A 27,757-nucleotide genomic window follows, 5' to 3' on the forward strand; every position below is an offset into this window, starting at 1 on the left:
CTTACGCAGACCTTTAGGAAATCTGGCCCCAAGTGTACTTTCAGGATGTTAAAACCTGGATGAGCTGTAATTTTCTTATGTTAAACTCAGATAAAACTGAAGTTATTGCTCTGGGCCTAAGCACCTCCGTGACGCATTATCTAAAGATATAGTTTCCCTGGATGGCATCGCCTTGGCCTCCAGCACCACTGTGAGGAATCTTGGAGTTATCTTTGATCAGGACATGTCGTTTAAGTCTCACATTAAGCAAATTTCAAGGACCGCCTTTTTTCACCTACGTAATATTGCAAAAATCAGGAACATCCTGTCTAAAAATGATGCAGAAAAACTAGTCCATGCATTTGTTACTTCTAGGCTGGATTACTGCAATTCCTTAATATCAGGCTGAAAAAGTCCATTAAGACTCTTCAGCTGATCCAGAATGCTGCAGCACGTGTTCTGACAGGAACCAGGAAAAGAGATCAAAGCTATTTCTTAATCTGCGTTCTTGTCTGTACTTGTGTTCTTTCCTGTCTATCCAAGTACAGTCAAATACCTGAACGCCCATTTTACAAAGCCTTAAGAGGGTTTTTTGCGTGAATATAATGTTTTGAACTGGTCTTGTTTGCTTTAATAATTCCTCCTGATCATAATGACCATGAACAGACCTCTTCCTAATGTACTTTTAATGCAAGTCATGCACAGCATGCAAAAATGCATTCAAAAGTTTATCTGAAGTTAATATGAATCTTCAGCAGTCCAAGTTAGCTACAGTCTTTTTAGTACACAATTCCCCCTTTTTGTTACTATCCTTCGGCAGCAGCTAAATTGGGAAACATTGTTCAGCAAAAAAACAAAGAGGATTTCTTAAAATGAACACAGCAAGCAAAACCTGTTTCAGGGTACCTGTCTATTTTTTTAACACAGACTTGTGAAGCTACCATTTAAAGTAGACATTAAATACATGTCTAAATGATCTCGCTATGTCAAGATAACACATTTCACCTGTTTACTCTGAGGGATCAAGCTCAAATTAAGCTATGCTTTTCAGAAACACTGGTATGGTCCTTTTTGAAGTTTGTGAACTGAAGCTTTTCCCAGCATGCAGTTCACTGGTCCATCACATGAACTCATATTCTCTCTTGCAGGCAATTTAAGGTGTTTGCGTAGAAAGCAAAACCCCATAAACAGGAGAAGAACATGTAAACTCCACACAGGGAGCAGCATGTTGTGAAGTGACCGTGCTAACCACAGAGCCACCTTTACAAGGGTGGATTTTTCACGTCAGTGTTGCTGGGGACAATCAAACTAGAAGGGAGGGTCTGAAAAAGATAGGCAACAGACCAAACCACTGTGAGGCATATGGGGGAAAGAGGGGGCAAAACCTTTTAAAACTTAATAACTAATGGGACTCAGAGTAACGGTGCGATCCATTAACCTCAGAAGTCGGAGTTGGGAATGACATCACTCCCGAGTTGACGCGTTCCAGTCAACAAGCCGGAAAACCTCGTTTGGCCAGCCGTTGTTCACAACTAGCCAGCCACAAAGTCGGGGTAGTGCGGTTCCACAATTCGGAAATTCAACTTTCCAACTTTGAACTTGGAAATTCGGACTTCCCACGTCAAATGGAACGCACCATAAAGAGCAAGAGCCGTTAACTGGTTTTGTACCGAATACATTCACTAGACGCTGATTGGATCATAATTATTGCTACGGTAGCTATTGGTAGTGACAGTTCTATGCCCTTGCACATTTACATGATCACATGAAGGCATCTTGAGAAAAGTCAAAGACTGTTTTCTAGATGAGAAACCCGACATCAGGGTTATAAATGAAACCTCTGGGTCTGATAAAACCGTGCCGATATGTGACACTATTACTGGCTGAAGATAAAAAATAAAATAAATAAAACTTTCTGTGTGTATATTTTTGTGTCCTGTTTTGTTTTGGCTGTGTGTCATAGTTTTCACACCACAATGAGGTTGCATTTAGGGAATATTCATAAACTACTGATCATTTCACTCCTGTCAATCATCCTAAGCAGTATGTCTGCTTTTATGTGTATCCATTAGCCGCATACCCGTTGACTTGGCTTTTATCAGTTTCAGTATCTGACTGGGTTAAAAGAGTGTTCTCTTTGTCTGATTGGCTGGCAGCCAGCCTATCATGCTCTGCCTTTGCCTTCATGAGGTTCCTACGGTGATAAACCAGATAGCCCGGCAACAGGAAGCCAACCAGCGAGAAGATGAGAAGGGCCAAATTGATCTGTTGTAAGGAGAGACATGTTAGTACATGTGACAAACCTGTTATGTGTATCTGCATGCACCTGTCTTCTCTTTGAGTGTGTGTGCATGTGTATGTGCGCCCTACCCAGTAAGGATCCCCACTCAGGTGTCCCAACATCAGTATGAACAGTGGCTGTTGGAGCAAGGCGAAAGCAGCACTGATCATCGACTGCATGCCCGTCAGTGTCCCAAAGTGGTTGGCTGGATACCTAAACCGGGAGGGGAGATAGAAATGATTGACACTGAACAGCAGAATAAAAAAGATTCACAGTCAAAATATACTAAACCTCGCATAATATGATGACCAAAGACCAGTTCCACTGTAGATGCTGTAGACCAAAGTGTGGTGCACGCACCCCTGAGCTGCGCGACAGGAAAAATGTAATGGTGATGTAGTACTGCAAGAACTATTATTATTACTATTATATGCTATTATACAAATCCTCATATGGATCCTCTTTTTGTCCTTGTTATCTGTTTATGAGGCTATAACAGGGTGTAATTTGTAAAAAAAACGGAGGGGGGATGTTTTGAAACATATTATTGTTTTTGTCATGAAAATAATACGCCCCCACCTCCTTCCCACGCAGGTGAACTGTGGATTGACTTCAAAGTTTAACCATCACAGTAAGAGAAAAGGTTTTACTGCCTTTTTGTAAAGTAATAAATTTGTAACGTTACGTCGCGATGCAGAGCTGCAGTGAACAGAAGACAGATGCATGCTGTGAGTGAAACCCTGCAGCTGTGACATCGCGCATGTTCACTGGTGTAACGCAGACACTGCGCCGCTCGTCATCATGGAAACAGATCATCAGATTTGGATGTTTATTGCACCTTCAGTTATATCGGCTTCCTTCTCTTCAACACTCACCAGAGCAAAGTGTTCATAGGCTATTATTTGCGACTTGGAACCAATCAGATAGAGCTGTGGGCGGGACATTGAACAAATAAGTAAATAAGTTTATCTATATATCTATATATATATATATATATATATACACATAAAGGGCATGTATTCATAACCAGTTGGCAGTCCAAGATATGTTATTGTGCAGTTAGTCTGAAAATTGATTCAGCAGCATCAGACGACACTCAGACTACAATGCAGTTTGTGTGGATTACTTGCTTGTTGAAGCAGCACTGCTGCCTTTTCCCTGGCTGACCACATTTAATGAGTTAAATGCTTATTTTAAAGTCGTCTGTTTTGTACTGGCCTATACAAATGTAAACCTGCTTTAATCCATTTTTTGGCCACTTGGGCATTACAAGCTGTAAACATAAAACCGACATACTAGTTGCGTTTTGACTGAAGCATGCAATGGACCTGTCTGATCTTGCGATCTAAGCTCATGCACTCTACGGGAGTTAAAATGTGTCCGACATGACAGCAGTGGTTTTTTTCCCCACCCCTGCAATTGCCTGCAGCTCACGTTTGAGTATCAAGTTGGTGAAAGTCAGCCGCAGCCATCTCGCATGCACATATTGTCACCTTAAAAGTTGTGTTAACATGTTGCACAACAAACACACCCAGAGCAACATTAAAATGTGTTTAGAATCACGTTTCTGGCTATCTGAAGTCCAATATGCATCCTCTTTTAAGCTCTCTTTGGGCTTCCACCAACTCTTGCAACACATGTCGTATTACAGTCATTTCAGATCCTTTGCTCATAAAAAAATCTTTATTAGTTCCGTGGTGTTACTCACACAGCAGCATAAAGACCTCCACAGCAGGAGTGGATAAATCCTCTCACTACGGTATGCAGAACAAACGACACCACCTAATAAAGAAAGAAAGACAAATTTATAAATGATTATCAAAAATGTCGCTGTGTGTCTGTAAATGCATATGCCATGCTGTAATAGCAGATCTTTGTATTCCTGTTCAGTATTGTTCTAACCTGTATGGGCAGGTTGTCAATCAAGGAAATAATTCCAAAGGTGACCAATAGGAGGTTGGTGAAGATGAAAGCTCTTGTGGCATTGGTCAGTTTCTGGATTTTTCTGTCTCTCTTTGGGTTATCTGATTGGCTGAGGGGAACAAATAAAAGGATGCAGAAGTAGGAAAATATGCTTTTATCTTCATCTTTTAGACTATAGTCAATGAAGTGACCTTTCCAGGGCCAGCGTCGTCAGCAACCAGTAACTCTCCCAATATGTGAGTATTGAATTCAAAGATAAACCTGCAGTAATCGTCTAGACTGCTGTCCAACAATGTATAATTGTACTGCAGCAACACAATACCTAAACCTAAAGAGAAGCCACTGCACCCTCTTCATACCTCTTAACTGTTTGTGTGTTTGCATTTTCCTCTTTACACTCGGCCATCCTCCAGTCCATGATGTAGCCGATCAAAGGACAGGTCAGCAGACACAGCAGCTGCATTGTACCGAAGATAGATGAGTAGAAACCAACTGGGGAGGGCACGCAGCGACAGAGTGTCCGTAGTCCATAGAAATGCATGGAGAGAAATAATTAGGAAGAAGATAGAAGACTCTACACACAATCCATGTTGTCAAGGCTGTGATCAGGATTTTACAAATGAGTTTATGAAACCAAAATCGTTTCATTTCCCAATATGAAGGTCTGAACGGTGTTTCAAAGCCTACTCCACATTGCTGGGAAGACAGCTCGGATGGAGAAAACATGGCACCATCCGTCAAAACATTTGATTAACTCCACTGGTCTTCTAAAGCCCATCAGCCCAGTGGACAGTGGTCAAATGTTACCATGAGGACAGGCTCTTAATGAGCATCTTGACTCTTACCTTGTTCCTCCACCTCCTTCTGCAGCTCTTCTGAGGCTGAAAGAGACAACAGCTGCAGGTCAGGCTTCACCACAGGTAGTTTAATACAAAGTCTAATGAGTTGTTTGAATCTAGTACACAACATTTATGGCAACATCGAATTGCTTCACCTAGAATTTTCTTCATTGGTGACAAAGAAAACGATGCATGAACCCTTAATATATTCTGGCTCTGCGGTTCTACGGAGACGGGCTGCAGCGTCTGCAACGTAATCCTTGGGGACTGTCGTGGCCTCCATTTGCCATGTGTGGAACATTTGAAGCCAGCGCATGAAAATCCAAAACCTTTCACATCTCTCTCTCTCTGCGGCTTGATTCCCTCCGCTAAGCCCCTCCCACCAAACCCACAACAAGGAGCTTTTTGCCCTGGAAACCTCATCCCACATAGGACTCGCTCTCCACGCCATGACCACCGTCCCTCTCGCTTCGACTCGTCTTCTCAAAGAAGACACTGCCCAGGCTTCAGAGGCAGCTGCAACAACATCTAACAGCAGAATGAGAGGCCAGTACACCACTGCCCCCCCCCCCTCAAAAGGTGGTCCTCACTGTTTGTCATCATGCCTCTTTGCCAGTCGTTGATACGAGCGCCACGGCATCGAATACAATGAGCCCGAAGCTCCGTGTGGCAAAGTAAGGGTGGGCAGTTCTTTCTTTCTGCTGGGTGTTTCTCAGAAATCGGTTTGCAAAACTTCTATCGCTGAGCTGAAGATGTCGAGCTGTGTGAGAGCGTGTCGAGGAGGGCTGTGCAAATACACCAGTCAAAGTAGTGAAGGTCCGATAAAAGTGACGACATGATAGAAAATGCATTCCTGTAGAGATAGCAGATAAAAAACTAAACAAAATTAAACTCTGAATGAAAAGTGTCTTTGTTAGTCGTTCTGCAACAAGTGGTACTTAAAGTAAAGATTAGACCATTGTTCTTACGGTTGGGGTCGCCATGGGTGACCAGGAACTCCAGCATCTTGTTCATGGCACCCATGAAGAAGATCAGCCTTAGCTGGGTCATTGCCATGGTGATGACACTCCACAGGAAGATGGGAGAGCACATCGAATGACAGAGCGGCACTGAGCCTGAAGATGGAGAGAGAGAGAACGTGTGAAAGTTCAGTTAGAGAACATCTCAGATAGTCTTGCGGTTTTCAGACAATTTTGTTATAATACTATTTGCAGATTATTCCCAGAATGCACTATAAATGTGCGCTTGTCCCTCATGCATTGTTAAATGTCCCAGCCTGTTTTCTGTGTCTTCACACACCTGTTTTTGGACAGTCTACCTCTACCCCGTGTAAAGCACTTCACCTTTTGTTTATTTGAAATAAACACTTTTAACTGCATCGGCTCTGCAATATTTTGTGTCCAAATATTTCTTTCATGTGTCTAAACTGGGCACTAACATGCGAAGATGAAAAACAACAAAAGTTACCGTTTTTTTTCTTCATGTGCTAAGATGCAAAACTGAAGCCGCTTTGTCAAAACTCTTCACACAGTCTGCATTAGCAGCGTGCATCATGGCCAAACAGTTAACCTCACCTCCAAACGTCACTCAAACCACCAAAACACTTCATACAAGCCTCTAAATAAACCCGTTCAACCAAAACACTGGCAACAAGTCTCACTCAGAAAGCATACTCTGACAACAGGGAGCATCACATAAATCTGATGAACTTTTATCCTCGTGACTGATTTCTTTTCATGTAAATCAGTATTTCAACATAGAATCCAGTTGTTCTCAGTCACTTTGGTGCATTTCTCAGATTGTTCAACCTCCACATCATCTAGTCACGTGTGCACTTCATATGTAAAAGCAATTTCTCAGTCTTTTGTGAGATTGCAAAGTGCACATGCTTTGACACATTTATGCAAATGATGCACAACTGTCTGCTGTTTCCTACATTACCAATTGCTCATGTCATGTTGATCACAATGTATTATACTGGTGAAATAATATCACAGTTTTTTGTCCTGCATCACAATGACATGCTCTGTCAACAAATTACAGTGCATACAGTAAAAGTGTGAATCCTGCAATGTGTAACTCTGGACTGTTGAAACTGGTCTATGCCAGACAGAACAAGTGCAGGCTTGTGCATTTTCAATCATTGTCATCAAAACTTTAGCCATAGTTTACCAGTTAGTTGCAAATGTTAAGGATGATTCTGGAAATGTACCAAAGCGACTGAGAGAAACTGTAAGAATACCATATTTTCACTTTATTGACTGTACTTTAGTATATGTAACAAGAATGAATCAGGGATGCTTCAATATCCTTTTTTTTCTACGTCACTGCATTCAGTAATTCTGAAATTTCAGTGCTGCAATTCAGTTTTTCTCAGTAGTTTACACAGCAAAACGGGTACCTGAGACACAAAGACCAACGCCTTGAACCAACGCCTGCATACATTTCTCTACGCACGTAGACGTAAACATTCTGCTTTCAGTCTGATTACTGCAGGATATTTGCAGTCACTCTGTTTTCAATGTGTTTTCAACAGTTTTGGACTCAGTGTGTGAAAAATGTGCTGCAGATAGAGAGTTGAGAAAAGCGCTGAATGCATTTTGTGTGAAAGCAATGAAAAATGATTCACAGTTTTGTCCACGTGCACTTCTGTTCAGCTGACTGTGTGAGGAGTTTTGATAATGCGACTTCAGTTTTGTCCAGTGCAGGTTAGCAATTGAAAAAACAGTAATCCAAAATCAGTGGCACAGTATGTTATGTCTGTGCATAGTGTTTCATGTTAACGTCATGTTAATTAGAGTGCTTTTCTGTGCTCCAGTTGAGAGGGCAATGCAAAGCCACCGTCAGCATCATGTCCACATCGCAGCCTTGTGATTGACTGGTGACCTGTCCGGGTTCGCCCCCTGCCTCTTGCCCAGTGTCAGCTGGGATCAGCTCCAGTCCCTCGGCTTGTGGTATAGACAACAGACGGACTTGCAAATGAAATGAAATGACATGGAGTACTGCTCATCCTGTCTGGAGGACCCTTGTCAAGCCTAAAGAAACAACCCCGATGATGTAATCAAAGCGAATACAACAAAAATGAAACGCTAACAGCAATGTTCCTTACCCTGGGTTGCGCTTTGGGAGTCTGCCTGCTCGGGTTCTGGCTGCTTGGCTCCCATCCTGTCTTCCATGACAGTCACATGGGTGATGCACCTGTCTCCAGTCGTCTCGTCCTCTGTCACAACCATGTCCAGCTTCACCTTTTTACTGAGGACGGAAGAGAAAGCGACTAAGTATAGTAAGACCTCTAAAATAACTACAACTACAAAACAGCTATACTCAAGTGTTCAGTTGTCTTAGTGCATGTAGTGCGTTGAGATCCTGTCAGACATTCAGAATTAAAATGATTAGAGTTGCTGAACTGGAAAAGTATGTGCTATGTTTTAAATTGTAGCGCCTAAGCAATTTTGAATGGAACAGCTTGTGGACAATGTTATTCTTAATTCTAGTAGAGCATGATGAGCATCAGGAAGGTAACCATGAGGATAGTAATGTCTGAGTGTGGCCAGTTAATCAATATGTTTTAAGAGTTTTAATCATGATTGAGTGTGCCTTGCCACAGAGAAGCTAAAACAATCTGACTGCAGCATGTAGGGTGTACTGACGTGTATCTGATGTCTTCAGGTGCAGGGAAGGATTCAGCAGGCCAGTTTAGGAAGCAGTTGAGGAAGACCAAGCAGGCCATACCAGACCAAACCCACATGATGACCCGGAACGACACGCCAAGGTCATAAATTACCTGGCGAGGAGGGGAAGAGGGCAGGTTAGGAGGGGCAGATAGAGGAGGAATGAGGGTAGGGATGAATAGAAGAGAAGGGGGCGAAGAAAAACATGTTAAAAAGTACCTCAACATGTTGTAAAGTTAACCTTAGTGCATCGTTCTAATGTCTAACTTGAACTGCTGCTTAAAGGTCATCACTGAAATCCCACTGTAATCTCAACAGTCCTGGAATTCTGTTATTAGATCAAGAAAATAGACAGTTGGAAATAAATGTTGCGGAATATTTTATGGTAAAACTGCACCAGCAAGTCAGTGACAGCAGTCTTTAATGCGCCAGCAGTTCAAGTAGATTTGTGCGTGTGTGTGCGTGTGTGCGTGTGTGCGTGTGTGCGTGTGCACCTTGACACCAGGGAAGGTGACGGCTGAAGAAGCGTAGGAGCCAATCATCAGGGAGAGGACGGTCGATCGTACGTTCCCAAACATGTTCGGCAGCTAGGTGAAAGAGAGAAAGACAACTTTGATAATATCAAATGTATAAATAAATCATGTCAGTCAGCAGTAAATGTAAAAAGGTCCTATACTGTGTGAACACTTAAGACAAATGTAAGCATCAAAACGTTTCGGTCCAGCGACCAGGGGGACCTGTTGGAAGCGACGCATCCCACTTTTGCTCCCGAGTTAGCGACCAAATCTGTACAATTTATGTTCTGAAACTACATACATTTTTAGAAGACCTTGAAACTACTTTGCTCAAGTTTGGGAAGCTTAGTTCCACGATGTAGTCGACCTTCTCCTGAGTCACTCCCACCTGTGGCAAACGTTAGCTGTCTGCAGAGCTGATGGGGGCTCCACTGCTCTTAGATCAGAGATGTCTCTAGTGACACGGCCTCCTGGATCTTGATTTCAGGTGGTGATTTAAACTGTTGGTTAGATCCACACTCAGAACGATCCTCAACAAAACCTACTGCCTCAACAACCTCAGCCAAGACTGTCAAAACCGTCATGTCTGAATTTGCAGTCACAGATCCGTGGAGGGTCTTCAAATCCATCTGGAAAAGCTCATTCCTTCTTTTCACTGGTTACGCGCACAGACTTCTTTCTGGTATTGGGATGACAGCTTTGCCATATCCTGACATTCATAAAGAACACTTAATTCCTCAAGCACAATGTGACACATCACTAACAAATCAGGTGACAGACCTACTTGTTAAGTCTAGGAGCACTTACCACGAGCAAGGAGATAAATCTAGTAAATTGTTAGTCCATCAATTGTGCCAACCATCACTGTCGCATCAGATTCCTAAAACCAGCACATCCTCAGGAATAACATTTGATTCTGAGCAGGTTAATGACTGAGTTTGAACTTTTTTACCAGTCTCATAGACCTCTGAGAATTAAGTAGATGTGACTGAATTGGATGACTTCTTCTATTCCCTTCAGTTGATCAAAGCCAGGTCGGTAAAATAATCAATCTATAACTATCTAAGAATTGTGCTATCTCATAAAACTCTGTGGAGTTTTTACCCCGCACACTCACTCATGCTACCATCTGTCTTATTCTTAAAAAGTCAAAGAACCCCTCAATCTGTCTTTGTGTCTACGTGCCACAGTCCAAGATACCAAAAACTAGCTGTAATTAAACCTCTTTAAACTTTAGCTTACTGGCTTAAATTGCTTTGTATGCGGATGATCTATTATACATGGCTGTCTCCGTCCTTGCTATCTTGCCACGCTTGCGTCTTATGGTCAGGTATCAGGATAGAAGCTTAACCTCTCTAGATCTAGGATTTGCCAACGTTAGGTTAAACCAATCTCAGAGTAATACAGTATTGGTTGTCTCGTCTAAACCAGGATCAGCACCTTCCCTTGTTCACTCCACCATTACAAACGCTTTCTTCTACTTTACTGAGTAACGTGTTACTGCCCAACACTGGAAATGGTCTTATACAATGTAAAACCATTCATAGGGTTCAATAGACTACAACAAAACTATCTAAAATACACAAAGAAATGCAAGGGCGTCAATTTGGGGACACATGGGCTCCGGTTAGGGTTGTGAAGAGACAATTAGGTCGCGAGACATCGCAAGACACGAGACGAAAAGATCCTTAAACAGTGTTTTAAAGATATCCTCAATGCCGAGCTATATGAGCGGGGGTCTGTGGGGGACCTCCCCCTGGAAATTATTAAAACACTTCATTTCCAACTTATGGTGAAAGTTTGTGCACCAATTTATGGTGGAAATGTTTTTATTTCTGATAAAAGAAACACAAAATTCATTTGAAACTATATAATAGAATCTAAGTCAGTGCAGCTCTCAGTCATTCTGTGCTGCTTTCAGATCTGTTTCAGAAGTTTTCTCTTGTAGGCATGATTTATCATCAGTAATCAGTAGCTTGTTTTTTTGTGCTTAAGTTACTTTTGAACAATGCACATTTGTTTCTTCTATATTTTAAGTTTTTTAGTTTTCTTCATGTGCAAATAAAACGTTCTAAATGCATTTTCATTTATTATTATTATTATTAACACTTTTTAACAAATTATGCTTTCAAAATGTGGTTTCAAAATGTTATTTTTCTGTTGTCTTTTTTTTCTTCTCTTCATCTCTTCTCTTCTTTTCTAACATTATTATTACCACTGCAGTTATTTACTTTAATTGGAAGTTGTACTTAGTTATCTGTGATTCAAATGCACTTTAAAAACTCAACCAGCAGGCAGCGCTACTGCATTCTTATAAACACAAGCACTTCATCTGATGGGTGGAAGAAGAGATGATTAACGCCCACACACACACACACACACACACACACACACACACACACCCAGCAAAAATTGATTTGATTTGCCTTTATTGCCCCAGAGTTTGGTTTGCAAACGGTAGTCAGTACACATCATAAAGCAAATAACTTAACTGAAGACATTTTAACATACAATAGATGTTATCAGCATGCAGCAAAACTACTCTGAGACATGGAGCACTGTGTCTCCTTCAGACCTGTATTAGAGTATATATATATATGTGCAACAGCTGACGGGACAAATGATCTCTGATATCTGTGTGATTTGATCCTCCTAGGGAAAGTGTACCTCTTCCCTGATAGCATAAGTCAAAACTCTGCAAGAAGAGGATCCACCAGAATGGCCTTTGACCTCTGAATGGCTCTAACTTGACAAACATGGTCAAGAACAGTCAAGTTAGTGCCCATGGTCTCTTGGCAAAGTTTAAGAATCTTTTCCAGCCTATTTCTGTTAAGCATGCTGCCAAACCAGCAGGTCAATCATGGCAAGGCAGCAACATGTGTCATCGTTATTTTGAATGCAAACTCTAAAAGCATGTGGTCTAACTCTCTCTCTCTCTCTCTCTCTCTCTCTCTCTCACACAGCCGCTATGTGTCCGTCACCCATTTTGCCATGACAACTTGACGTGTGTGCATGTGAACATTCTCTGGCCATGCAGATGGTAAGTTTTGTGGCGGTGTGGTGTGTGTGTGTGTGTGTGTGTTCGTACAGACTTTCACTCTAACTATAAATGCAACTGGAGCACGGCCAATCACACAGCACGCTGCATGTGGCTCTCTGAACACTACAGGCCTTCCTTGTCTGTGGACGATTTGATAGTCCGTTTCTTCATTTGAACCACAAACAAAGAAAAAGCACCGTACCAGGGTAATGTTGGAGGAAAACGTAATAAATAGACCGAGGGAAGTATGTTAAAAATCCTCTACACTATGTACCACAGTGCTTTAAAGTAGCTGTGATTAAATCTCTTCTTAAAAAGCCCACTTTTGATCCAGGAGTTTTGGCCAACTATAGACCTATATCTAACCTTCCATTTCTCTCTAAGGTTCTGGAGAAAGCAGTTGCTAAACAGCTGTGTGACTTTCTACAGAGCAATAGTTTATTTGAGGATTTTCAGTCAGGATTTAGAGCTCATCATAGCACAGAGACAGCACTGGTGAAAATTACTTACCTTCTAATTGCACTTGTCTTGTTAGATGTTAGTGCTGCATTTGATACAACTGACCATCATATCTTATTACAGAGACTGGAACATTTCATTGGCATTAAAGTGTCGCTCTAAGCTGGTTTGTCTCAAAATGATGCAGAAAAACTAGCCCATGCATTTGTTACTTCTAGGCTGGATTACTGCAATTTCTTATTATCAGCACTGCATGAAAAGTGGGATTTTCGGCAGGTAATGGCACCTTAAATTACCGTGGAGGTTCAGGTTAACGGCTACTAATTTATTGTATTTTTGGCCAGCGCCGACAACTGTCGGGAACTGTCTGTAATTGACGTGGATTTTGTTTGTCAGTGTTGCCAGAGGAGGCTTTCACATGTAAATGAAAATGCTGTGAGCTCTCAGGTAAGAGGTGACACATTTTCAAGTCTCTTTATTTGTTAGCTAAGAGTATTACTAAACAGACACTGAGAGAGGTGGCACAAGTAATTGGAGGTGTTTTTACAGAGTGCAGAGAATAGTTGGAGAAATGTGACGTGCAGGATGGAACAGGAGAGACCAAAAAAAACCCATATCAAGACTTAGATTTGGACACACTGAACTAAACAGCGGGAAGAAACAGCAGAGCATGTTATGTTACCCTGTCAGAAGCATGAGGAAGAAAGAGGGCAGCTGGTTCAAACCCTCAGAATGATTAAAGTACACTTTAATAACTAATTAATTAATAATGAATCCATTAATAACTTAGATGTGGTCAAGCTAATAGCTTTCTAAGTTGTATTTCTGCTGATTGTTTTGTTTTTGTTCCCATGATGCACTGAGCTCCTCTCTCCTCTAATGAGGCAGATGGCCGCCCACCCTGAGTCATGGTTCTTCTCGAGGTTTCTGCCTCTTAAAAGGAAGTTTTTCCTTGCCTCTGTTTCCCTGGCAGCTGTTGCAGTAATCCGGGCGAGATGCTATAAAGGCGTGTCGGATCGTCTGAGGGTCCTTAAAAGTTAACATCGATTGTATTTTTGATATATTTCTAAGATGGTAAAAATATGTATATAACTTAAATTACTGTCGAACCAGACGCCAAGATTCTTTGCAACAGGCCTGATATGATTCACCAGGGAACCAGCAGATGGCAGTATTTGCTGCATTCCGACCAGGATCTCTGTTTTGTCACAAGGAGGAAATTATTTTAACATCCATTTTTGGACTTCACAGAGGCAGTCGGTAAGTGAACTCAGCATTCCAGGGTCTGTGGATCTGACCGGCAAATACATCTGCGGGTCAAGAGACACCATGTTTCTCAATGATTACGTCCAAAGGGAAGCAGATACAAGGAAAATAAAATGGGTCCTAAGACCGACCCCTGAGGCACACCATATTTAACCGAACAGAATGAAGAGACATAGTTATTCTCAGACACACAGAACCTCTTCTTGGACATGTAGGATGAAAACCATTCTAAAGAGCTGGCAGATATCCCCACCCGGTGCCTCAGTCTGTCTAACATGATGTTGTGGTCAGTGGTGTCGAATGCAAACCAGATTGAAACTTTTCAAATATGTTGTTGCTTTCTTGTGCAGATGTGGACATGGGGTAATATAAAGGAGGGAGTCTCTCTCTTTAGGTTCCTCTGAAAGCCGTTGGACGTCTTCCTTAATGTCAGCAGTCTTTTTGTTTGCTTGTAGTACATCCTCGCGGGGCATAGTTCGCAAAGATGTTTGGATTAAAACTGGATCAAAATCAGGTTTAAGGTAGAGACAGGTGTGTACAGACGCCAACGCAAGCACGTTTAGTAACCTATTTCCTTCAGCTCAATCGCTTTGTATTTTTTAATTGATAAACACAATCTATTAACATGTCTATTTTTGAAAGCATCCTTACTTCACAGCAGATTTTCACACTTAGACTTTTGCACAAAACTGTGTAAAGCTACAGAACGTCTGCCCTCATTTTCAGTTACGTGTCCGCCGGTCATACGCTACCTCCTTTCCTTTTAATTAAAAAGTGGTAATAACTTTAGTTGTAGTGGTGGTAATAACAGCAGTGGCAGAAGTAGAAGTTATATAATTTATTGTTCTCCTATGCTGTAATGTGAAGATGTTGATAACCAAATACCTGTTCGTCTCTCTGTCTACAGTCCTCAAGTTCAACTAATGTCACACCTCTTTCTCTCTCTCCTCACTAATGTTTCCACATTGTTGAAGCCTGGCTTCCACCCGTGTTTTTCCATTCTTATCTTCCTTCCCCTCTGTGCCATGGATCCCTCTATCCATCAGCTGGTCCATCTGTTCTCGCTTTGAGTTCTCAAAGCCTGCTTCTTTTTATTTTAGTCATTCTTGTGCACTGCTGTAGTTTGAGAGAAGAACGCATTATGTGAAAACCCATCAACATGAAGTTCTTCCAACAGCTACAAACCGAGGGCCCAGTATACCTGCATTTGTTCAATTTTAGTGAGGCGTGGAATCATCTAATATGTGTTCAATTCTTAGCATATTGGGCTGGTGCAGAGTGAAAGATCTGGACATATACGAGATGGATTGCCATTCATAGCACAGGGTGACATGGGTTTACCATCCCATCTCGTTCCCAATATAAAAACATCAGAAAATAGCGTTTATTTATATTAGAAAAGCATAAAGCATAAAAACAGACCAATGATTATGATGATGATTCTAATTCATGCTACCCATAGAATGAATTATTATATTTGCTTGTCCAGTGAATATTTTGACCTCTTGAAGATGGATTGGCACAAAAGTTTGTAGATACTAATGCTTAGCGAGAGAATAAAATGTTGGTGATCCCCTGATTGTTCATCTAGTGCCATAATCAGGTCAATATTCAGGTTTGTCCAGTTCTTTGGTTTGGTTTAATATATAATAATAAAGTAATAAAAATAATTAAAGTAATATATAATCCCTGCAAAACTAATTAAGTGTTTAGTGCTAATTTGCAAATGGATGCTAAACTAAGATGCTGACCATGGTAAACATATCTGCTGAACACCACCATGTGCCAGTATGTGGTCAGCACAGTGTGACAGAGCCACCAGAGTGGCTGAAAATGTTCAAGGCTTTCTAAAAATGTAATAAGGACAATACTGACCCCTGCTAAGATATCTGGAAACGGGAGATTTAAGCTTGTGTGTAGGAGGATTAAAATACCCCTGGTCAGTCAGACACCAGACCAGGAAAAGGGAGGAAGAGTGAGAGAGGGGGTGGTGGAGAGGGTTGACAAGGGGACAGGGCTGCGGGAGGGTGTGTTGACCAGCCATGTTTTGGATTGGCTGAGAGGCCGCAGCAGAATTTAGAACAAGTGGAACAGCATGTGCTTCTCTCCAAAACACACGCTCGCGCACAGAGAGCAGTCAGAACCGCACACACAATGTGTTGGAACATGAATGTGAACTTTCTGGTTGTGTATGCACCAGACAGAAAATCCACAGCCAAGCACAAAACTGCTGCTCTGCTTGCTTTAGGTTGAAATCTTCAAACCATGACACTTCTGGCCACAGCCCAGTCTGTGATGTCACAGCAGGGGTTTTGACCTTGACAGAAAGATGGAAAAGCGGGTATATGAGGTCAGTCTGTCACAGCAGTCTGTGCAAAGAACAGTGTCGCTGTCCAACGTCCAGTCAGCAGGGACCTTCATCCCCTACGTCCCTGTCTATGTGCAGCGCAGGATATATCCTTATTTAGTTCAACATTAATATTTACAATAACAGAAATATCTTATGTTATTGTTCTGTTTCACCAAAATGTCAAAGAGGACTGAAAGCTTCCTCCTCATCATACTACTAAAAAGTAGGACAACTGCAGTGAAGCAGTTTACATTGTTAAAGCTGCATTGATTATATTTTTTGGCCTCTTGGTGGCATCACAACAAAAAATAAAAACAACCTTTACATATTATTACCGTATAACTAGTGTCATTATGAGACTAGTCATAACAGACATTCTGCAGATATCAGATGCAGATACAAACAAGCCAACCGATTAAAATAATGACTTTTGCTTCCACGATCAACAGATTTTCTCTGACATAAATGTCATAATGCAAACAACAAGGTAAATGTTGGTTGATTGATCTACTGGGCCAAATCTCTGAGACACCGAAATGAAGTAGAGGAAGGAGGATGAATTCACAAAGATTGGGCAGGCAGGATGAAATTCAAAAAAAGCAGTGGAAGCATGTGAGCTCACTGTTTGTATAACAGTGTAAATCTGCTGTCCCCTCAAAATAACTCTCTCTGGTCTCTGGTACTTGTGCAGTGTAATGTACATGTATGGTGTATGTGAAAGTAAAGCCCACATTTACCGGTGTTTACTGCAGCCTGATGCGGCACTGATGTCCAAGACAAATTTCCATCAAATACAGAGAAAGTAACGACACATTTTGCAAAAAGTATTAGTTCAGTACATTTACATGTGTCAGCATGAAAGTAATCAAACTTTTCTGCACAAAACAGACATTCTGTAATATAAGTAGTTATTTTGAAGTAACTCTCCTCTGCACAGATTCAGTTGTGAATACTTTTTGACACTTCTCTGCTAGATTGCAAATATGGCGTGTGTGTTTGTGTAAGTGGGAATCGTACTGTGAGTGAGGTGAAGGTCAGGCAGATTCCTCCAAAGCCGTTGAAGGAGACGGCGAGGAAGATGAGGACAGACAGCACTGATGGAACACACAGAAATGAAGAATACCATGAGCTATAATGAAACTAAAAAAAAAAAAAGGTACATTCAGTTTTTTTTAGGTTATTCTTCTCGCTTTATTCCCAACCAAAAGGAAATGCACCAAACAATAAAGTTATACTGTGACTGGAAAGGAAAAAGTGCATTTGCAGAATGGTAAATATGGCAGGTCAAGTCATTTCCAGGAAGGCAGGCTACAAAATGACAAATGTAAATGTAGCCTGCCTCATTTTTCGAATATCTGACTTTATCTTCCAAGTTACTTAATGTTTATAGCCTGTTTCATCATGTGACGGCTCACTCTGTTATAAATATAAGTGAGGTTGGTGTGTAAAATGTAACCATAACTGATAGGAATGACTACAAAACAACAAAAAAGCTGTAATGTGACAGATTTGTGCTCCTGCAGTCCTGGGATTGAAGTGAAGCAAGCATATGATGATTCAAGGTTTGCATACTGATGTATTGTTTTACCTTCAGGGTCATATGCAGCGGCAGCTATCATTGCACAGGAGGCTGCAAAACATGAACTGAAATATAGACACAGGACGTCAGAGTACATATGTATGTTGTTTAAATGATGCCGAAAAATTAGACCACACGTTTGTGGCTGGATTAGTGCAAATCCTTATTATGGTGCTGAATAAGTCCTTTAAGACTCTCCAGTTGAACCAGAATGCTGCGGCACCTGTTCTGACAAGAGCTACTACTAACCAGTTTGGGTTCTGGAGGCAGACGCCATCTCCACATTTAAGAGAAGATCTAAAGCCCCACGCACGCTGCTGCGTTTTTGAATTAAAACGTTTAGAAACGCTGTCGACCCCGTTTTGCATTTCGAAACCCCGGAGGGAGTTTTAGTGAAGACGGGTCAAAACGGAGGACTTTAGAATCGCTGACACAGACGCCGACGCTCGGCTCTCTGATTGGCTGTTACAAGTCATGCAAAGCAGAAACACGATGCTGCTGACAGAGTTTTAGTTTTGGTATTTTTATTAAAATAGTCCCATATAGGCCTATCTGCCTACACTACTGTGCTTGTCGCCGTTTACTTTGTGGTGACTCGCAGTCTGTTTTCCGCCGCCACAGTCCCGTGTTACATTCAGTAACAGACCCAGCTCGTTATTGGTGCATGCAAAAAAATTTAAATCTGGTCTGATTCTTCGTCTGCTTTTCTTTATACTTTCGCCAAATCTTCTGTAACTACGGAACAGACCATCTGTCGTTTGCATGCGCACTAGATTACTCTGCTACGCAGCTAAAACGCTGCTGTGGAGATCGTATTCGTTTTAATTCTCCATTTGCAAACTAAAACAGAGTAGTGTGGATGGGGCCTCAGACTTTCCTCTTTGATAAAGCTTATAGTTAGGTTGTTAGTAAAACTCGTAACTCCCACATAGTACGTCGCACTTTCGCAGACCTTCCGTGCACTTGTTCCCTGAATTGAGCTGCCTCTCGTGCTGTAGGCCACACCCCTTTCTGCCTACAATTGTTTAACAATAACCCAAAATTTATTGGAAAAGTTTTGATAATTCAAAAAATGTTCAAGTAATAAAGAACCGACTTCCTGCACGTTTGAGACAAACAGGAAGTATCGTCTCTGCATAGGTCGGTCAGATTAACACAAAACTTGGGCCACTATGTTCCCATGGTCACTGGGAATTGTTGGGTCTCTGTAAACAACATTACAAAGAGTACGATCTCGACCTGCTCTATATGAAAGGTCCAATAACTTGTTATGAATTGGCGCTATGTAAATAAAACTGAATTAAATGTAATTTTCATCCATATCATTTCGTCATATTCAGATAAAAACCAAATAATGAAAGGACTGTCTGCTATACCTGCCAATGAGCCTCAGTGGGCGTGGCCCGTATCTGTCCATCAGGATCCCCAGGGGTAAAGTGGCTGCACTCAAAAGGAACGAGCCAATGGTGAAGCCAAGATTCAATACCTCTTCCTGCTCCACACAACTCCGCCAGCCACTGCTCTTCATGGAAGTCACGTTGCTGACGACAGTTTCATTTTCTGGATAGGGTCATAGAAATAATTCAAGAGAGGGTAAACAGGTGATAGTTTTGAAGAAATATTGTGAGCCTCATTGTTCAGGTGTGAAGAGGTTCCGGAGACTGATGAAGACTTAACACAGCATGGTTTATTAAACCCGGCCGAGGAGACAGTGCCAGCAAACAACATGTGAACACGTCGAATGCCAACACCGAATCTGAAAGATAACATATTTTGGTCCCTTTTAAGTTTCTCTCTTCCCCCGTGTGCCTGTAGGTTTCCCTGTTAACTCACCTTTAGCTGACCTTAACCTAAAAACAACAAATCTATCTGATGTTTAGACTAGAATGCCACGTCTTAGCGGAATCTGTTACTTTCAGTGAGTTGTACTCTAATCTGTGAAGCCGGTGAGTTCTTCCAAACATTCTTGTAAGACTCGACCTTGTAAGATTCCCAGAGAACACGGACATCTGCTATCCTGACACCTGAGCTGCTGTCTCTACCTTATCAGTCTAACTGTCGTCTCCCCAACAAGGACAGTCATATGAGAGAAACAACAGTGAACACTTGTAGGCTCAGCAAATGACTCCACGTTAGACCTGTCTTCCCTGTTACATCAATTAAGCCCCCAAAGAATATTGTTTAACAGAAAGTAGAGAACCTAAGAGGTTGCTTAGCCTGCCGAAACACATTCTTCACTAGACCAAGCAAACAAACCCAATATAGCACTAACAGGATAGGCCCTGATCACTCAGTGTGTCCATTTGTTATCAGTCACATGCACAACCGATTGCAGCTGCAAGGGAAAGAAATAGTTACCACCTGACAAATGGTTTTGTTTTAGTGATGCTTTAACTTCAACTGAATAAACTCACAAGCTGCTGGTTCAAACACTGCTGATAGCTTTTCCAGGTTTGTGTACCTTATGTGAAGATGACATGATTCAATGATCTGTACTATTTATTCTATCTCTATGTAAAACCTTGAAGAGCCATATATGTAAATGCAAACGGAGCTTTTCCACACTGTAGGAGGTCATTGGTTATTTAAAGTCCTACAATTAGCATTTCATTGTTACAACATCACTTTAAGTCTGTGAAGACTTTCGGTCATCCAGGTCAGAGTTATCCATGGAAGGTTCAAATCAAGAGCACTAACGAACCAGGCGGTATTGAGCACTGTGAGAACGACTGGGTAGGAAAGGTGGTCAGACTCTAACAAGTCTACACGTGGATAATAACTGCACTACAGATGACAAGAAGAACTATTTGGATACTGGTCTAATCAACGCAAAGGTACGAGTGGAAGCTTTCAGTGGTATCAAACCTCAGCGCATTAATCCATCTGATCATGTGGCCGCTGTCATAAACATAAACCTCCACCTCTGGTATGACAGGATGAGATGGTCCATCGTCCCATGCAATTATAAAGTGATCTGCAGTCTGTATCACCTGCCCCTTCATTAGCCAATTATCCCAAGTATTTCTTTTTTAATGCAGATGTAGTTTGTTGTAAATATTATTTTCACTGTTTTGTGTATGTGAACGTATGAGATTTGGTGGCGGTTGAGTCTGTGGGAGATTTGATTTGATTTATTTTGTGTCAGAGCATTTAAAAGTGATTTACAGTAGTCAGTTTTGACTTGTTTTGTGCAGACTGTGTCAGGAGTTATAAAAAACCAACTCATTCTTGAGACATGTGTGCTACTGTCACAGGTTTGTAGGATAGAGCAGGTTGGAGAACCCAAACGCAGGACACCGAGCAGATCATCTTCAAAAAGGAGTATCTGACAAACAGAAGGCGAGCACAGTTACTTCAGAGTGGCCGAGTCCAAGATCCAAAATAAAGTGATCCACAAGAAAATCCACAAAACACAGGATGAAACGACGAGACAGAACTAGGCAGGCTTCACACTACAGCACACTGCAATGGCCGGACAGGGACAGCAAACATTTAACACCAGGGACTAACGAGCAGGCGGGAGAAACACAGGTGAGAGGAATCAGGACTAACGAGACAGGCAGGCAGAGGGATAACTAGAGGGTTACCATGAACACTTGACAGGCAGGCAGAAACTGAGCATGAAACAAACACCAGATAATAACAGAAAAGACAAGAACTTAGGCCGGCACAGATCCAAACAGGAACAGAACAGAAACAAGCAGACTGAACACTGAACACTGAACACTAGTGTTGTAGTACTCGAGACCGGCCTTGGTCTTGAGACCAGTCTTAAGACCACTTTTTGATGGTCTTGGTCTCGTCTCAGACATTAAAGACTCTTTTATTTCAAGACCAGTCAAGACCATAACTTTGGGAATATCAATTAAGTGCTTTTGCATTGTCTGATTTATGTGTTAACATCCTAACTTTCATTGGAAGTAAAACTTATTGCTTCAAATGCAACAAATAACCCTGATTAACGACTGTCCCCCCTCCCTGCGATGCTTACGTTGATTTCAGCTCTTAGTGTTTTAATGGGAATGTGGAACTTTCAGATCAGTTTGTGAAGCACCTGTGATCTCGTTCCACATTTTATCGTGTGTCATGTAATGTGGGGAACTGGTTTTGGTCTCGACTTAGTCTCTGCCCCTAAAAGTCTTGGTCTCGTCTTGGTCTCGATAAACTCTGGTCTTGGTCTTGACTTGGTCTCTGCCCCTAACAGTCTTGGTCTTGTCTTGGTCTCGACTTAGTCTCTGCCCCTAAAAGTCTTGGTCTTGTCTTGGTCTCGATAAACTCTGGTCTTGGTCTTGACTTGGTCTCTGCCCCTAACAGTCTTGGTCTTGTCTTGGTCTCGACTTAGTCTCTGCCCCTAAAAGTCTTGGTCTTGTCTTGGTCTCGATAAACTCTGGTCTTGGTCTTGACTTGGTCTCGGTTTGGGCGGTCTTGACTACAACACTACTGAACACAAGGTATTGGCAACTGACACAAGAGAAGAAACATACTGGAACACAGAACAGACTAAAAACTAATGACACAGATCGACCACAAAACGTAACAGGAAAAACAGACTGAACCAAGAACCGAACACGGAGCAGACATTGGCAAAATACTGAACACCCAAGTCCACAGACCAGGAGTAAATACTAAGACATTAACACAGAAGTAGGAAGTACGACATGGAACCACAGAGAACTAAACTCAACAGAACAGAGGACAGGACTAAACTGCAGATACAAAACCAAACAAACAAGAATCAAAGTACAGCACACAGAGAAACTCAGGACAGTTACCATTTCAAAAGGTAACCAACTGACAAAAACACCTCACGACTGCAGGTACAATTGGAATCCAACATCTCTCTCGCCGTCTGTTTAGACGCAGCTGACAAATGTGTGCAGGAAATATGTCATTTAAAAAACACAACAACAAATAGAAGTGATACTATTTCTGATAATTATAGTGGATAGGCAGATTTTGAGATTTCATCATGTGGGGGAAAAATCGGGGGAAGTGAAACAGCGGTGAGAGGGACAGAAAAAGGATTGGCGAGCATGGGACGCCTATTGATCATTTATCAGAGTCAGATCATTTATATCACTGATGTTGTTTATAGTAGTTCGGTCAGTGTTTTTTCTCGCCAGATTCCCAACCGACGCCGAAACTATCGCAACAGATCGCAAGAGGAATACTGAAATTCTGCACAGCAAAGCCTGCATCATTGGACTGACTTTCCCCAAGCAGCACCAAAGCTGGACTGATAATGTTATCTGGACATGGCATAAAGTAACAGTGTACACAGCTGAGCCTCTGTCAGTGTCCAAGTATTGATTTGTTTTTACTGAGGTTCATTCACACGGAGAGGATGTGCTGGCATGCTCGTGAATGTTGGATACGTGGGTGCAGAACAACATACACACATATTCCGGCGTGGACTGGACGCGTGCACACTTGCACACACACACACACGCTTTCTCTCTCATGTGCATACTCTCTTTGTTCTTTAGCTTCAGTTAAGTACAGTTAGATTTAGATTACAGTACGTATTGAGTGATGTACTTTTATTATTTTGTAAATAAATGCTTCTTAAGATGCGTGCTGGTCTATTTGATGTTGCACAAGAGTGAATACTGCCAACCTCTACTATGCAGAACTCCAAAGCCATTCATAATTATTAAAGACTTTATCACATGTACAGCTTTGAAACTATCCAAGAGAGGCGGACTGTGGATGATACTGAACTAGAGACAAGCAGATAAGCTGGTTGGATGGTGGTCTTACCAGTACAAAGATGGGAATAGAAGCCTTCGTTCTTCAGCATGATGAGCAGTGAGCCCCAGCCCAGCAGGACAGCAGAGAAGAGCAGGTTCTCTACAATGGCTGTACAAGCCATCCACCACCTCCTCCTGTAAGCCTGGGCTAAACTGGGAGCCATGACAGCTGGAGACACACAAGAACAGGAAACAAATAAGAGGAAAATATTAGTCCATCAAACAGCGGGAAGCACAGTTGTGCTAGGAGCCACCAAGCACCACAAATCCTTTCTTTGCACAACCTCTTTTAGTGTCACATTAGATTTTAATTCATGTAACATTGACCTGCAGAAAAATGTCAGTTTCACTTCTCCTGCACTGAGCTCGTGTTCAGCAGTGTTTTCTTTCTTTCTGTGATGTGATATGCAGTCCTGCAGCTGGCAGGGGCCATAATGCAAATGTGTAGTGCATGGGAGCCACACACTACACTAAAAGAAACATATGTTGTTTTTTTAACCTTGGATTTTATTTTCGTAGTTTGGGCCAATGGTTCAATCCCTCACGATAACATTGTACTTGGAAGGTCTTGCAAATCTGCATCAAAAACCAACATGTCCAACAACACGATCACATGATCATCCTGGTTGACAGGTTACTGCCACAGATCTCAGCACTTACTTTGGTGGAACAATATTATCACAATTGTGATAAAAGAACTGAACAAAAAACAAACAAACATAGTTTTCCTTCAAGTTGACATATCAAAGTTAGCCATTATTTTTAGGACATCTCATGTCCTTGCAAAATTCTAACCTGGCTTTCTCTAATCATCCCCTCCCTCTCCAGCTCAAGCTGATGTGTGGTGAGCATTCTGGCGCTAAATGGCTGCTGTGCATCACCCAGGTGGGCACTATACATTAGTGGTGTTTGAGATGAGCCCCCCAGCTTGTAAACTGTCTTGAAAGCTGAACGGAAACAAGTATTACAAGTATTATTACAAGTATTATTACAAGTAGTAATCCTTTAACGCCGATTGTCGCAAATTGGCATCACACCTCTTCCTTTCAGACTGCAGCTGAGATGGCGTTTGTATTCCCCAAATGCCTGTTTGTGCATATTCGATACGTACCTGGGAACCTTTTGCAATCACCTGTTTCTCATTTATGCCTGTTGTTGCTAATTTGCATCATACCTACATCATACCTGAATTTATGTCTTTTCTATGTTCTATAGACAAATTTACAATTTCCACTTAATTTTTAACATCAGCTTGAAAGCAAATGAAAACACAAATTATTATCTTTCATTTTTTTATTGTAAAAAAATTCAGGCATCAAGGGGTTAAGGAGGGGATGGGTATATGAGATCAGACGGAGAAGTCTGACCTCACTTGACCTTCTACTTTAGCTGGCGCTATTAAGTGTCATGCACTGATGTAACCCACTTGCACACACAGAAACATTCAGGTTTAACCACAAATCCATGGACCCAGTGTTCTCCCCTGCTATGAGAGTGTAAATATTTGATGGACTGAATTTAAAACGCATGTGTGCAAAGCTTTGGAAAGCTGTGACTCAACCTGTTTAAGGCACACTGGGAATTCTACTGATTACTGTTTGGAAAAAGCAGCGCTCTCTCTCTCTGAATTGAAATCCCTTACTGTAAAACTACAGTTAATGAAAACCAAACACTTCCTGTAACAGTGGGCTACTGCAAACCTGACATGAGAACCAGGGCCTGTATTTTTCAAGCTTCTCAGTTATAAATAAAACTGAGAAGATAAAAAATTTATCTTTCCATGAGCGTTGTGCCTACTGCTCCTATGAAGCACGCCTGACGAGAATTGCATGCACCTCGGAGGTAACGCTCTTTTCATGTCAAGGAAAGAGGTGGATGCAAATCTCCTGCAGGTAGCCGATGTGTGGCGCTGTAAGTGCCATAATTGTTTCCATGACAACTGATGGTGATGGCCCCAAATCATCAGCACCGCTGCGTAAAGCCAGTGGTGAGATGACGTCCCTCACCAACTCGCTGACAAGGATGACGCCTGCTCTGTCCAAACGATGGCGCATACCGCGCCTCGTCAAGTAATTCAAAAACATTCTTCCTCTCCTGAAAGATCTTCGCATGTCTCTGTCTCCACAGCGCCATCACAAGCCAAGACCGTCCAGACCGAGACCAAGTCGAGACCAAGACCAGAGTTTATTGAGACCAAGACTTTTAGGGGCTGAGACCAAGTCAAGACCAAGACTGAGAAAGGCGAGACCAGTTCCCCACATTGCATGACATTCAATAAAATGTGGAACGAGACCACAGGTGCTTCTCAAATTGATCTGAAAGATCCACATTCACATTAAAACACCCACATACAAACACTAACGTAAGCATCTTTATTCAAGACGGTACGGCGAAGACGGTATTTTTCAGCTTTGTCTTATACCTTGGGAACGATGAATGCTTCAATAAACATGTTAAAAAATAAAATTATTTTAAGCATGATACTCATAAAAACCTCATTTAATAGTAAAGTAATTGTAGGAATCAGTTTGTTGAGACGGCAGATTTCAGCACAAATCCCTGATTATTTCCTCGTTTAAATGTGGTATGAAGAACAGCTGTTTTGCTCAATTATTTGTCAACATTTTTCAAAAGACGTGTGAGAGACAGGGACCACGAGAGAAAGGGGGCCCCACAGAGACTGCTTGTATATAGGGCCCAGAATTTAGTGTTTACGCCACTGCTTCAGAGGACATTGACTGGAGACTTAAAGCCTAACCTTAAACCAAGTCTACACGCTAAAATTTCATGATTTCCGTTATGGATTTTTTAGTTTGTTTGTTTTGTCCCCAACAGGAAGGTCACGTCCACTCTGTGTGACTCAGAGGTTATTGCAGCAGTCTGATATGCCGGATATATGTGTGTAATTGACACAAGCCTACACAGAGTAGACAATAATTGTACCAGTGTAGTTTCTGCTTTTTTGTTGACTCACGGTGTCCATTAGCACTGACAGCTAACATGTAGGTCCCACATGGTTAAATGACGGACTGCCATTTGGGTCCCAGGTAGGCAACCCCCCATTTGGCATTTTGACAAAAGTGACAAAAATAAACCACAACAAAATAAAATAAATGCAAAGACCACTGTTGTATATAATAAAATGATGACAGAGCAAATAACAGTTCCTCATTCATTCATAAACAATAAAATGCACTCTGGCTTAATTCAGTCCACCCTGGGGTTTGCTTCTACAGCCTCTTCTCTACCTGTGCTAACCTCGCTCTACAATGAGCAACAATGACGGCTGTTCAGCTAAAGCTTAGGCTGGTTTTAAAGCCCCCTTTCGGCCAAATCATGAGCATTTACGGTGTAAGGGAACGCAACAAGGGACCCATGTCAGGAAGTCACACACAGTGGACAGCTTTGCCCATTGGTGACCTGAGGCACACACTACATTGAGTTAAACACACTTTTGTTCTTTTTAAAGCTTTTAAATCACTCAACCTACAGCATGTGGGACCCCAAGGATATGCCACAAGGACATCGCCACTGTTATCACACCACTGTTATTCAGCTTTGATTTGAAGACACTTTAACATGTACCATGTGTCATTTCATCTCACATCCCACACTTTCAAATGTTGTACATGTTGGACAATTGGACTCTGCTCAGTTTCAGTGTTTCTACAGTTGTCTTGAAAGATAAGTGCACATCATAGCTGGTGATCAGCTTTGACTACAAAAGCCTAACTCTTCTAACTAACTCTACAGTAACGAAACTCAGTCAGTGTCATTAAATCCTCAGCTGTGACTACAGCTGTGTCAGGCGGCTCCTTCACATTTGCCAACACGTGGCAAAATGAGGGGGAAATAATCCTAACTATGCAACACGTCTAAAGTCACTTACTTTATAAATTGTGCTCCTCCAGTAGATGATCTGTCTTTACTGATTGAACACGTTCTCTTCGCTACTGCCTGCTTCCCAACAGGAGAACGTGTGATTCTGTTTCAGAGTTTAATCTTTCTCTTGCAGATGTAAAGTTTTATATCCTTCCCTCTGTGTGGCAGCTGTATTTACTGGCACAAGTGCACTCACATTGACTCTCTCTCTTACTCTCTATGT

General features: G+C 41.8%; 1 protein-coding gene across 1 annotated transcript; it reads right to left on the reverse strand.

Annotated features, from left to right (window-relative positions):
• Positions 1–582: 582 nt before the first annotated feature.
• On the reverse strand, positions 583–27,757 carry slc43a1b (solute carrier family 43 member 1b). The gene is made up of 15 exons (XM_038714641.1): positions 27,542–27,757; positions 23,663–23,821; positions 19,279–19,462; positions 17,912–17,967; positions 17,341–17,417; positions 9,188–9,280; positions 8,673–8,806; positions 8,132–8,274; positions 5,991–6,137; positions 5,029–5,064; positions 4,543–4,675; positions 4,163–4,292; positions 3,969–4,042; positions 2,350–2,473; positions 583–2,244 (listed from the first exon to the last, which is right to left on the reverse strand). Exons 2-15 carry the CDS (start codon positions 23,814–23,816, stop codon positions 2,035–2,037), a joined length of 1,695 nt encoding a protein of 564 aa, XP_038570569.1. The 5' UTR covers positions 23,817–23,821; positions 27,542–27,757; the 3' UTR covers positions 583–2,034.

Source organism: Micropterus salmoides, unplaced genomic scaffold (genome assembly GCF_014851395.1).
Source record: "Micropterus salmoides isolate LMB-PRFRI ecotype aquatic unplaced genomic scaffold, ASM1485139v1 Ms_hic_scaffold_12, whole genome shotgun sequence".
Classification (NCBI taxonomy): Eukaryota; Metazoa; Chordata; class Actinopteri; order Centrarchiformes; family Centrarchidae; genus Micropterus; species Micropterus salmoides.

Excerpts from the sequence above, each read along its gene's own strand:
- slc43a1b (XM_038714641.1), bottom strand. The coding sequence starts at position 23,816 with ATGGCTCCCAGTTTAGCCCAGGCTTACAGGAGGAGGTGGTGGATGGCT. Across the intron at positions 8,275-8,672 it reads CCTGAAGACATCAGATACAC|TAAAAAGGTGAAGCTGGACA; the intron begins GTCAGTACACCC and ends TTCCGTCCTCAG. Across the intron at positions 6,138-8,131 it reads CTCCCAAAGCGCAACCCAGG|GCTCAGTGCCGCTCTGTCAT; the intron begins GTAAGGAACATT and ends CTCCATCTTCAG.